We start from the raw sequence: 14,000 nt of genomic DNA, 5'->3' as shown, positions 1-14,000 counted from the left end.
CAGAAATGGCAGGATCCAGCGCACAACTGGAGTTGCAGGCCAACGCTTCACACACGCATGATTGATGTTGCAAGATACAGGAGGGGGAACTGATTTGTTGCAACACATGGCACTGCAAGTATAGCCTAATATTCATATTGTTGATACTTACGAATGTCATCTAAGCATTAAAAATGCCAGTGAAGGGGAATAGGTCTCTGGCACCAATAGAAGAGCAAATATATGGGGGGGCGTATCTTACCAACTGCATGCTAGGTTGCGCGCGCACAGCGTTGGGAGAAAGAACTTGATACAGAAATCTCACGGACCTACAGTTTAGGGGTGGTGAAATTTGTAACCTTGTTGCAAGTATCTTTCGCGAGTGATAGGAGCAAGTGAGATCACCGAGATCTCCCATTTGGATAGAGTCGAGGTGTTGGGCAAGGACAGCATCGTCTCTTTTTCAGGCACAGTTCAAATACACTTGAATATATAACGTTAACACTCTGGAAATGTCCGAAAACAAGCCGAATGATGATCCGAAGTTATCTACGACGGACAGGGTAGTAAAATGTAAGTGTCAAATTAATTACGTTTCTAAATGTCTGTGAAATAAACTGTTATTACGTTGCTTTTTTGGGGGGGTAGGGGGGGGGGGGGTAATGAAGTGACACTGATGCCATAGACGAATGTGTCTCCCTCAACACATTGCAATCCTAGTCGTATTGCGCCCTAATGGTCTGCTCAATTGGAAAGCTGGTTATGGAGAAAAAGGGTGTTAGCCGTGAGATATGGCACCGGCTGGCTAATCAGTAAAAGTAGGAAGTAAGGGTGTTATTACAATAGTTGTAGGCATTCAAGGTTTGAATCAATGTCCATGTCTCACAACGTGCTTGTTGGATATAGTCCTATTGTTTATCATCTGCACATACAATAATATCTATTTTTAAACAATGTATTACCATAAAATACATTATTTTGTAGCCACACATTTATTCTGTATTCACTTTTGCAAAATTAACGAGCATATACGAAGCATGTAGGTTATTGCAGAACTATTATGCCACGGTTAAAGTTAGACTTTTCCCCTTATTTTGGTTTCATTAGGAACACATACATAATAGTGTGACACGGTGTGTTTTATTCTAGTAATAAACATGTCTGTCCTTGTCTAGCCCGCATGTTTGATGTTTGCCCCCATGGTACTGTAGCCTATGGGGGCTAGAACTATCAGGACTAATTTCCTTTATTTTTTATTATACATTAAATCACTATTCATTTATTCAAAACTTAGTTAGGTTCGTCTTTATACTCTACACACATGGTGTAAATAGTGCATCAGAACCTTAATTTGACTATAAAGGCGACTGTTGGGCAACTCATCCCTTGACACATGACATCACAGTTACACATGTTGACATTTTCGCTATCAAAGATACTCCCGTAGCCTCTTGCAATGACAGCATATGTTTGGTATGTCATCGCATTTATTTGACACACCAGGTCTCTGTAGTTACCCAGTAGAGGACTTTTTATTCTACTTTATGGTCCTTTACACAATAATCCTTTAAGAACAGTTGTCCTGTTTTTTGTGTTAGTAGCTGGTATGTACTCAATCTGCATTCTATTAAACTTGATGCTCACAATATTCTGCTAGTAGGCCTATAGGTGTGCTCTAAAACAAGAAAATAACTTAATTCTTCTGTGACCACATGGTTTCATGGTTTCCACTAGATAATAATCCAAATTGGCTATATCGTAAAAATGTATGATCCCCACTCACCCTAGCGTTAGGCATAAGGGTTGCAGTGTGGTTAAGGTTTTGTTTAAAATCAGATTTGAAGATTAATTGTAGAAATAGGCGGAGTTTATGACTTTGTGGCTGTGTTAACTAGCTCTGCAACAGTGTTGTAACAATAGACTGATCGTACAACCTCAGAGTTTATGCATTCAGATTGGGATCATAAATGGAGTCTAAATGTTGATATGCAGGTGAAATTATTTTTCAATAGCAATATCAGCAACCACATATACATATCTGTTCTCGACATCATGGCCATAATATCTAAATTAAAAACAAATTGGACATTGGTCTATAATCAATAATGACTGATGCTACATTGTAAAGAGATTAATAATTCAACTATGACCAGAGGACATGACACAGGAAAGCCTTGACTTTGTATATGCGCTGGTCTGCATTTTCTTTTCATACCAAAGTGAGTATAGAATTCTGTTCTCAATAGTTGCTTGCCACGTAACGTTGCTCAACTCTGTATGTCTTTCTCCTGCTCACACTACTGATTGCACAGTCTTCATGTAAGCGTACCATGATCAATGTGTGCATATGTTAGCTCAATATCCACATTAATTTAAAGTAATGCTTACGGCTGTGGTTCAGGTCTTTGTGAATAAGGTTTAGAACTGTATGGGTGATTGGTAAGGTTTTGTTAAATATTTTCAAGAGAATGTCCCTATATCTCACTCCAAAATTGCACCCTATCCGCTTCATAGTGTACTATTTTTGACCATGGACCATAGGGCTCTGTTCAAAAGTAATGCACAAGGGAATGTAGGGTGCCATTTGGGATGCGTACTATGTATCAACATAATGGGTTAAAGCTCAGTAATGGGAAAATTATTACATGGTCCAAATGGATTCAGTGAGAAATTGAGAATCGTGGAAATCCAATTGTACTACACATCCCATTAGCTCATGAATTGCTAATGTTAGACTACTCACAACCCACATCAGATGGAATCACAATTAATGTCCTGAAAATCAGATGATTTTTAACTTGACAACAAACGGTGATATTGATTATGCTGTTAGGTTGTTGAATGCTACCATGCATGCACAAATGTCTATAAAATGGAAATAGCACAGTTTTAGATTTTTCACAGTTTTTCATTCAATTCTTGTTTTAATTTTTTTCCTCCAACAGCTTTTATGATATCAGACTCGGAGTAGTTATTATTTTAGCTCTGTGTCAACATCATGCCTGTATTGTGTACAAAGCATCCCTCCAAATATTTGGAGGTAAAATGTCGGATGTCATCTGTTGCCAATCCTCCCAGTTCACCCTACGGGCTGTTTCTCACCTTCAATACAAGTGCATCACTCATTCCCATCCGTTCTGAAAACAAATCCTGTATAAAACTGATGAGGAGGCAAACAACTGTTTCAGTTTCACTAAATATCCAGGTTTGTCTTAATAACACAAGTAACCATATTCAGTTTGTGGAAGAGCTATAGATCTAGACCAGTGGAGGCTGCTGAGGGGAGGGCGGCTCATAATAATGTCTGGAATGGAGCCAATGGAATGGCATCAAACCATGTGTTTGATGTATTTGATGCCATTCCACCTATCTCTCTCCAGCCATTACCACTAGCCCGTCCTCCCCAATTATGGTGCCACCAACCTCCTGTGATCTAGATAGCTACATAACTGCTGCTACCAGCTCATTATCACGCATGACAAGATGGCGACCGTATTAATACGAAGTGTATTTTATTTGACTCCAACTGGGAAGGAAAGCCCCATAGCAGAGCATGTGCTGCAGCACTCTCCTGCTAGCAGGGGCCTTTCCTTTGACTTGGATCGATAGTATCTGACGTTTGACTTTTTCGTAGAGGCCTGTGTCCCGTGTTTAAGACGTGTGGGGGTCCACCACCAGGGCCACTGATCCCAGCTAGACAGATGAGTCATTTTTAGAACGGAACATTTAAGTAACGCCACGTACTTCACTCCAGCTTTATTTAATCACCTGCCCAAATCCCCGGCCTTCACCTGCTTTCAGGTTGCTGTGTGTGGGGGGTTGGGCGGTTGTGTGTGTGTGTGTGTGTGTGTGTGTGTGTGTGTGTGTGTGTGTGTGTGTGTGTGTGTGTGTGTGTGTGTGTGTGTGTGTGTGTGTGTGTGTGTGCGTGCGTGCACGACCTACAGGGTCTCTCCATACACACATTTGAATTGGTTTATCTTTGAATCTGGTTAATAGGATAATCACCAGGTGTTATTTGGATAAGTAAATTAAGGCGTATCTGATATCTTGAAAGTGGATATAATCTGGCACGGGTCAAACTCATTCCACGAAGGGCAGAGTGTCTGCGGGTTTTCGCTCCTCCCTTGTACTTGATTGATTAATTAAATCAAATAACGTTTTGTCACGTGCGTCGTAAACAACAGGTTTAGAACAGTGAAATGCTTACATACAGGTTATTTTTCAACAATGCAGAGTTAAAGATAAAAAAAATGATAAAAGTATTTTAAATAGTGATACGAGGAATAAATGCATAGTGAATTTCAATAATGAGTAAACGTAACATGCTATAGACATGGAGTACCATTACCGAGTCGATGTGTATGAGGTAATTGAGGTGGCTACAGTATGTACATATCAAATCAAATCAAATTGATTTATATAGCCCTTCGTACATCAGCTGATATCTCAAAGTGCTGTACAGAAACCCAGCCTAAAACCCCAAACAGCAAGCAATGCAGGTGTAGAAGCATATAGGTAGGGTTAAAGTGACTAGGCAACAGGATAGATAATAGACAGTAGCAGCAGCAGGTAGCCATTTGATTAGCTATTTAGCTTGTTTAGCAGTCTGATGGCTTGAGGTTAGAAGCTGTTCAGTTTCCTGTTGGATCCAGACTTGGTGCACTGGTACAGCTTGCCGTGCGGTAGCAGAGAGAACAGTCTATGGCATGTGTGGCTGGGATTTTAGAAAAAATGTTTTTCCTTCCTCTGGCACCGCCTGGTATAGAGGTCCTGGATGGCAGGGAGCTCGTACTCACCACCAATGTTCCCTCTAATTTTTGGGGGCACTGAGCAAATCTTTGAACTTGTGAGTGGATGTGCTTAATGTGCAGTAGGCCTACCAACAAAACCAATTGAAATCCCATAATATTTTCTAATGGACATAGCTTTTGATTTCTACGATATAGCCTATTTCTACAGTAGCCTATATGTGGTTTTGAATGCAGGCCTACATTGCATGAGACTTTTAAAAGCATTTTTACATTATGAAGGGCTTGACATTAATTCACTAGATTTTTACCTGGTCTGTAACACTGTGGGCCAAATATGTGACTGTAAATGGCAATGTATTGTGTTGTATGATGCAAGAAACCACTTTACAAAATACAATTAATTATTATTACAATATAGAGAATTAGACAATGTAGGCTACGCCTCTGCCTATTGGCTTATTTGCATATTGAAGCCTTTCTCAAAATACAACAATGCCCCTTTAATTGAGCTTTTTACCTGACTGGCTTTTCAAAGACCGCTTGAAATGTAGCCTACGCGCTTTCTGCTCTTGTAAGAAGCAGTAACTCCCCATTGCTGACCTATACGTATCTATAACTGGACTAATAACTCGCTAACTAGCAAAGAATATAAACAAATGTGCACATGAGAGGCTCTGCGCTCTGATTTCACTCGTGGGTGGTTGAAAGACCACACGTGGGCTACCCAATAGAAATGTTCTTCGTTGCGCTCCGGCTCTGCCTTCAAAAAAATCACAGACTCAAGTCTTGCAAAGTTAGATTTGTTTTGGTTTGTCACATTGAAAAGGGGCTGATATATGTTGATTCGATCACATACAAAACTTTTAACTATAGAGTGCAAAGTAATGGGGCGAACTCTGAAGTTCAATCTCTCACGTCTCTGTGCGGCCTGGCATTTCTTCTGCGTGGCAGTCCCGGAGGAGGTGTGCGCTTGCAGCTTCGAGGGAACATTGCTCACAACCCTCTGTAGCGCCTTGCAGTCGGGCGCCTTGCAGTTGCCATACCAAGCGGTGATGCAGCCAATCAATATGCTCTCAATGGTGCAGCTGTAGAACCTTTTGAGGATCTGGGGGCTCATGCTCTCTTCACAACTGTGTTGATGTGTGGACCATGTTAATTGCTTGGTGATGTGGACACTGAGGAACACTGACTAGTAAGGAACTCCCCTCACCTGGTTGTTTAGGTCTTAATTGAAACAAAAAACCTAAAACCAGCAGACACTAGGCCCTCCACGGAATGAGTTTGACACCCCTATAATATGGTTTTCAAATAGGTTGTAGCATATTTTTTTCCCCCTCCAATGTACAGTCTGAAGGTTTCAGCTGAGAAATAGCTTATTATTATTAGTGTTTTCCAAAAATGTTCAGATGTCCTTATCCTTACTATTCCTATGTCAGAGTGATAACAGCAGGACTAGATGGGATAATTGGGTAGACGGGAAAGACGGGATGAAGAGGACCATTTGTGACTGATAACGGCAGCCGCAGAGAACATAATGGTATTATCATACATGGATTGTCAGCTGATAATGTAATATATAAACGCAACATGCAACAATTTCAAAGATTTTACAGAGTTACAGTTCATATAAGGAAATTATTCAATTGAAATAAATTCATTAGGCCCTAATCTATGGGTTTCACATGATGGCGTAGCCATGGGCTGCACCCTTGCTCAGTCATATGAAATCCATAGATTAGGGTGTCCAAAAATACAGATTTCCGATTGTTTTGAAAACTTGAAATCAGCCCTAATTAATCGGCCGACCTCTAGTATCTGGTGTGACCACGATTTGCCTCATGCAGTGCGACTCATCTCCTTGGCATAGAGTTGATTGGGCTGTTGATTGTGACCTGTGGAATGTTGTTCCACTCCTCTTCAATTGTGTGCAAAATTGCTGCATATTGGCAGGAACTGGAACAAGCTGTTTTACATGTCGATCCAGAACATCCCCAACATTCTCAATGGGTGACATGTCTGGTGAGTATGCAGGCCATGGAAGAACTGGGGCATTTTCAGCTTCCAGGAATTGTGTACAGATCCTCGTGACATGGGGCCGTGCATTATCATGCTGAAAAATTAGGTGGTGTCTGTGGATGAATGGCACAACAATGGGCCTCAGGATCTTGTGCCGTTTCTCTGTGCATTCAAGTTGCCATCTATAAAATGCAATTGTGTTTGCTGTCCGTGGCTTATGCCTGCCCATACCATAACCCCACCACCACTATGGGGCACTCCCGCTCGCTCACACGACGCCACCTCTGCCATCTGCCCAGTACAGTTGAAACCGGGGTTCATCCATGAAGAGCACACTTCTCCAGCATGCCAGTTGCCATCAAAGGTGAGCCACGGCCCACTGAAGTTGGTTCGAACTGCAGTCAGGTCAAGACACTGGTGAGGACAATGAGCACGCAGATGAGATGGTATCTGACAGTTTGTGCAGAAATTGCTTGCTTGTGCAAACCCACAGCTGTCCAGGTGGATCGTCTCAGACCATCCCACAGGTGAAGAAGCCAGATGTGGAGGTCCTAGACTGGCGTGGTTACACGTTGAGGCCGGTTGGACGTAATGCCAAATTCTCAAAAATTACAGAGGCGGCTTATGGTAGAGAAATTAACAATTAATTCTCTGGCAACAGCTCTGGTGGACCTTCCTGCAGTCAGCATGCCATTGTGGCATTGTGTTGTGTGACAAAACTGCACATTTTAGAGTGGCCTTTTATTGTCCCCAGCACAAGGTGCACCTGTGTAATGATCATGCTGTTTAATCAGCTTCTTGATATGCCACACCTATCAGGTGGATGGAGAATGCTCACTAACAGGGATGTAAACAAATTTGTGCAAACAAATTGAGAGAAATAAGCTTTTTGTGCAAATTGAAAAGTTCTGGGATCTTTTATTTCAGCTTATGAAACATGGGATGAAGACTTTACGTCTTGCGTTTTTATATTTTTGTTCAGTATACATTTTTCTATGGCCTCTGTCTCTTAAACATGCACGCACAACACACACACACACACACACACACACACACACACACACACACACACACACACACACACACACACACACACACACACACACACACACACACACACACACACACACACACACACACACACACATACATTCCAATTTCTATGGCCCTGCAAATCCTTTCTCTCAAAGTCTAACCCACATGCACCCTTTTGCTATGTCTGCCCTTCACAACGCACTATACTCTCTTGCAGTAGGATTTGGGGAACGGTGCACCATGGGAAATAAAGGTCAGACAAGCGGAGCTCATTTTGGTCGAGCTGTGGATTTGGGGCCTACAAGCCTTGAGGGTGCAAAGCAGCCAGCCACAGTTAGTCAGCTAGTCAATGAGCTATTCATGGGCATAAAGACAGCGTTATGGCCCGGAGCAGGTCTGTTTGCAAGCAAACGTGTTGTTATTACTCACAAAGAATTAACCAAGTGGGCTCTTTCTCACTCTCTTGTCAGTGTCTGCAGACCCAGAGACTGTTTTTGTAGACAGAGCTGCACTGCTCCCTGAAACGAACCACGGTTCCACCTGTAAAAAGTAAAAAAATCTCTGTTTTGGTCCGAAGAACTGCTTGTTGCCATAGCTTCTTGGGTGACACATATTTCCTGCTCGCTACTTGTCATTAGCTGCTGTACACCATTGTCCACCCTCAGTCATTGATTGGAACACTTTAGTGTTTTTCTTTTAAGTCTAACCCCAATGAAAAGAGAGGGTAAACGCATGAGAGAGAGTCAACATTTACTGAGTGGTTTGAAGGACAGAGGAGCCTGCTGAACAAATTGAGATGGAAGACAGTATATGCTGACAGATTGTATTCATTAAACTGGCTACTGAACCTGTTCTCTCTTTACTTTGTAATTTGAATCAGAGTCAAAATCAAGTCAATTTCAAGCTTAAGTATTGCTTGACATTTGTTCAATTCATCATGGATGGATGCCCGACAAAAGACTTGAATGTCTCAAAATAACGACTAAAGAAGTCAAAGGCGCCTGCCTACCTGTGTGTCCCTTAGTCCTCATGGTGTCCCTTTGGCATGTGGATAGAACCCCAGCCAGAATGCCTATGGTGTATAAGATTACGGAAGAATTAGTCTCTGTTTTTGATCTAGGACACAGCAAAGTGGTTGATTTGGCTAGATTAAGCTCCATATAAAGGGGTAAAGGCTCAAGGGATGTAATCTGACTCTATGCATTAGTCTGTGCTCTTGCTAATTCAGGCCAAACAAGTGTAGCTAGCATAGCGTAGATTTGATAACAGCAACCCAAAACAAAACTGTTCACCTAGCTAGCATTTTCGATTGTCGCTAGCTAAGCTTGTAGTTCAATGGATACCCCCCCCCCCCACACACACACTGTACGAGACAATGGCTTTTGAATTTCAATTGATCACATACATTTGTTTATACGAGGCCACCTGCTATTCAGTCATTCTTAAAAACATAGGGCAGGGGGGGATCTTGATTGTCTTGGCAACTCGTGCCGTGTGATTCAAATGTTGAAGGAAGGCGTGTTCTCCTCATAATGTGAAGGTCATGGATGCCACCTTACCTCACAAGACTTTTCCTTGTTCCTGAGCTGACAAAGTAAACTCAGTCAAACTCCACCATACATGGCTACACCAATAGAAATAGAACCCAGGATACACATGTTGTTTCAACTTAAAAAGATAACTTACATTCATAGTAATATACAAGTTTATACAACTTAACAATTTAGGTTAGTGGGGTTAAGACATTTTTTGTTGTGAAAACATTACATTCCAGCTGTGTAGATCGAGATAGAGTCCTGCAAAGTTGTCTCTGACATTCCTACCTCTCAACCAGTCTTCTGTGACAACATGACTGTTCTTAAACACAGATTCATCACTGAGGTTTTCTTGCTGATGATATTTATACTTTTATCGATAACTCTATTCTACCACTAAAATCCATGGAATCAGTGATATTGTGAAAGCCCTACTTTTATGCTCACTTTGCTTGCCTTGCTTGTCATACCCAAGAGCAGTTATCTCCCTTCCCTTGTACTGTAGGCACTACGCTTGATGTGGTATGAGTTGCTGTCCTCTTTTGATATTTGCGTTTAATGTCTCCTGTTACTACCATGGCTGGCAGGGTGTCATGCGCTCTTTGTTTGGCTAACGGCAGCAGTCCTTTTGGAACAGAGGCAGTTGCATGTCATAAGATCCCCCTCTAGAGCAATCAATGGGATGCAATCTTCCACAAGTGTAACTACACAGCGGGCACACACATGCAGGGGGGAGGTCAGAGGCTAACCCAATGGACGGAAGCCTTATTGGAGCCAGGAGGGTTTCAAGCAAGCCCCCCTAATGGTTAAAAGCCTGGGCAAAATACTTGCCGGCTTTAACCCTTTGACACGTACCAACACACGGGTGGGGTCATTATACAGTGGTCCATGTATCGTATGCTAAAACCGGTGTGATTATTACGCTTATGTGGAACGTCCAGTTTCAACACCGATACCGATTATTGGAGGACCAAAAAAAAGCCGATGCCGATCAATCGGCCGATTTACATTTTTTTTTTTTTTTACAAAAAATGTATTTGTAAAAATGCCAATTACAACAAAACTGAATGAACACTTATTTTAACTTAATATAATACATCAATAAAATCAATTTATGAAACAATGCAAAAACAAAGTGTTGGAGAAGAAAGTAAAAGTGCAATATGTACCATGTAAAAAAGTTAACGTTTAAGTTCCTTGCTCAGAACATGAGAACATATGAAAGCTGGTGGTTCCTTTTAACATGAGTCTTCATTATTCCCAGGTAAGAAGTTTTAGGTTGTAGTTATTATAGGACTATTTCTCTCTATACCATTTGTATTTCATAAACCTTTGACTATTGGATGTTCTTATAGGCACTTTAGTATTGCCAGTGTAACAGCATAGCTTCCGTCCCTCTCCTCGCCCCTACCTGGACTCGAACCAGGAACACATCGACAGCCACCCTCGAAGCATCGTTACCCATCACTCCACAAAACTAGCTAGCCATTTCACATCGGTGACACCAGCCTAATCTCGGGAGTTGATAGGCTTGAAGTCATAAACAGCTCAATGCTTTGCGAAGAGCTGCTGGCAAAACGCACAAAAGTGCTGTCTGAATGAATGCTTACGAGCCTGCTGTTGCTTACCATCGCTCAGTCAGATATTCCTGTTACATTGCACAACCTTCAATGTTATGTCATAATTACGTAAAATTCTGGCAAATTAGTTCGCAACGAACCAGGCGGCCCAAACTGTTGCATATACCCTGACGCTAACCTGGATTTCTTTTAGCTAAATATGCCTAAAAATATATACTTCTGTGTATTGATTTTAAGAAAGGCATTGTTGTTTATGGTTAGGTACAGTCGTCCAACGATTGTGCTTTTTTCGCAAATGCGTTTTTGTTAAACCATCCCCCGTTCGGCGAAGTTGACTGTCTTTGTTAGGAAGAAATAGTCTTCACACAGTTCGCAACGAGCCAGGAGGCCCAAACTGCTGCATATACTCTGACTCTGTTGCAAGAGAAATTACACAATTTCCCTAGTTAAAAGAAATTCATGTTAGCAGGCAATATTAACTAAATATGCAGGTTTAAAAATATATACTTATGTTCTGATTTTAAGAAAGGCATTGATGTTTATGGTTAGGTACACATTGGAGCAACGACAGTCTTTTTTCGCGAATGCGCACCGCATCGATTATATGCAACGCAGGACACGCTAGATAAACTAGTAATATCATCAACCATGTGTAGTTAATTAGTGATTATGATTGATTGATTGATTGTTTTTTATAAGATAAGTTTAATGCTAGCTAGCAACTTACCTGGGCTTTTTACTGCATTTGCGTAACAGTCACTGACAGTGTCACCAGCAAAGCATCCCCACACCATCCCACCTCTTCCTTCGTGCTTCACGGTGGGAACCACACATGCGGAGATCATCCGTTCACCTACTCTGCGTCTCACAAAGACACCACAGTTGGAACCAAAAATCTCAAATTTGGACTCATCAGACCAGAGTACAGATTTCCACCGGTTTGTGTCCATTGCTTGTGTTTCTTGGCCCAAGCAAGTCTCTTCCACTAATTGGTGTTCTTTAGTAGTGGTTTCTTTCCAGCAATTCGACCATGATGGTATCCTCTGAACAGTTGATATTGAGATGTCTGTTAATATCTTTGAAGCATTTATTTGGGCTGCAATTTCTGAGGCTGGTAACTCGAATGAGCTTATCCTCTGCAGCAGAAGTAACTCTGGGTCTTCTTTTCCTGTGGCAGTCCTCGTGAGAGCTAGTTTCATCATTACGCTTGATAGTTTTTGCGACTGCACTTGAAGAAACTTTCAAAGTTCTTGACATTTTCCAGATTGACTGACCTTCATGTCATAAAGTAATGGTGGACTGCTGTTTCTCTTTGCTTATATGAGCTGTTCTTGCCATAATATGTACTCTGTCTTTTACCAAATTGGGCTATCTTCTGTATACCACCCCTACCTTGTCACAACACAACTGATTGGCTCAGTTGAAAAAAAATTAAACAAATGAACTCTTAACAAGGCACACCTGTTATTTGAAATGATTTCCAGGTGACTACCTCATGAAGCTGGTTGAGAGAATGCCAAGAGTGAGCAAAGCTGTCATCAAGGCAAAGAGTGGCTACTTTGAAGAATCTCAAATATATTTTGACTTGTTTAACACCTTTTGGTTACTTCATGATTCCATATGTGTTATTTCATATTTGTGATGTCTTCTCTCTCTCTCTCTCTCTCTCTCTCTCTCTCTCTCTCTCTCTCTCTCTCTCTCTCTCTCTCTCTCTCTCTCTCTCTCTCTCTCTCTCTCTCTCTCTCTCTCTCTCTCTCTCTCTCTCTCTCTCTCTCTCACACACACACACAAACACACATACTGTAAATATTTGTGCGAGTCCACATGAAAACGTCAAGGTTGCCACCCCTCTCTGCCTTATCTGGATGACTCTGACTACACTGGACACAGTATGCACACAGTATGCACACAGTATGCACACAGTATGCACACAACAAGCCTCTTCAATGCCACCTAACGTTGTGTGCTAATTTGTGTTGGTGTTATGTGTTAACATGCGGATGGGAGGGTTGCACCCCCTTCCCCCCAGATATGAGCTTGAGTGACCAAGCCCTGAGAATTCATGGCACAATACCAGCTGAGGTATTTGAAGAGAGCAAGCCCTGAGAATGCATGGCACAATACCAGCTGAGGTATTTGAAGTGAGCAAGCCCTGAGAATGCATGGCACAATACCAGCTGAGGTATTTGAAGTGAGCAAGCCCTGAGAATGCATGGCACAATACCAGCTGAGGTATTTGAAGTGAGCAAGCCCTGAGAATGCATGGCACAATACCAGCTGAGGTATTTGAAGTGAGCAAGCCCTGAGAATGCATGGCACAATACCAGCTGAGGTATTTGAAGTGAGCAAGCCCTGAGAATGCATGGCACAATACCAGCTGAGGTATTTGAAGTGAGCAAGCCCTGAGAAAGCATGGCACAATACCAGCTGAGGTATTTGAAGTGAGCAAGCCCTGAGAATGCATGGCACAATACCAGCTGAGGTATTTGAAGTGAGCAAGCCCTGAGAATGCATGGCACAATACCAGCTGAGGTATTTGAAGTGAGCAAGCCCTGAGAATGCATGGCACAATACCAGCTGAGGTATTTGAAGTGAGCAAGCCCTGAGAATGCATGGCACAATACCAGCTGAGGTATTTGAAGTGAGCAAGCCCTGAGAATGCATGGCACAATACCAGCTGAGGTATTTGAAGTGAGCAAGCCCTGAGAATGCATGGCACAATACCAGCTGAGGTATTTCAAGTGTTCTATGGACTTCCCTCTCAACACATAAGACAACACTCCTTTTTTCATTTTCAGGGAACATCTAATATGCCCTGAGGCCTAGTAGAACATGACTCGTCAGTTGGCATCATGTCAGTTTGCTTTGGCAGCAAGAGTACCCACAGACCAAAAAACTCAAACAATACTTTGGTTGCAAGTGGAATGGGGGATTCCAGTCCAACTGGTGCTGCAAGCCAAGGTCTACCTCTAGGCTAACTCTAACGCTGCAGTCTTAGCAATACTCACTGTTTCTGAAATGGGTTATGTGGTGACAACACACCACTACGCTAGACGGTGCTTTCTTTCTACCTGGGCCGCAGCCCCTGATGGATGGGACAAGCT

The 14,000-nt window shown here is 42.1% G+C and overlaps 1 protein-coding gene across 4 annotated transcripts in view; it reads left to right on the top strand.

Moving 5' to 3' along the window:
* Window positions 1–256: 256 nt before the first annotated feature.
* Window positions 257–14,000, top strand: part of LOC118391962 (protein phosphatase 3 catalytic subunit alpha) — a 134,309-nt gene continuing 120,565 nt past the window's right edge. For 2 of the 4 annotated variants that reach the window (XM_052459465.1, XM_052459464.1), the window contains exon 1: window positions 257–552. In XM_052459465.1, the coding sequence (XP_052315425.1) occupies window positions 492–552 (61 nt within the window). In that variant the 5' untranslated portion in view covers window positions 257–491. The remainder of the gene's footprint in view (window positions 553–14,000) is intronic. The other 2 variants (XM_035783493.2, XM_035783494.2) reach the window with 2 other exon arrangements.

This window comes from Oncorhynchus keta, chromosome 13, assembly GCF_023373465.1.
Source record: "Oncorhynchus keta strain PuntledgeMale-10-30-2019 chromosome 13, Oket_V2, whole genome shotgun sequence".
In the NCBI taxonomy this organism is placed as follows: domain Eukaryota; kingdom Metazoa; phylum Chordata; class Actinopteri; order Salmoniformes; family Salmonidae; genus Oncorhynchus; species Oncorhynchus keta.
This window is presented reverse-complemented; position numbering and strand designations above follow the sequence as displayed.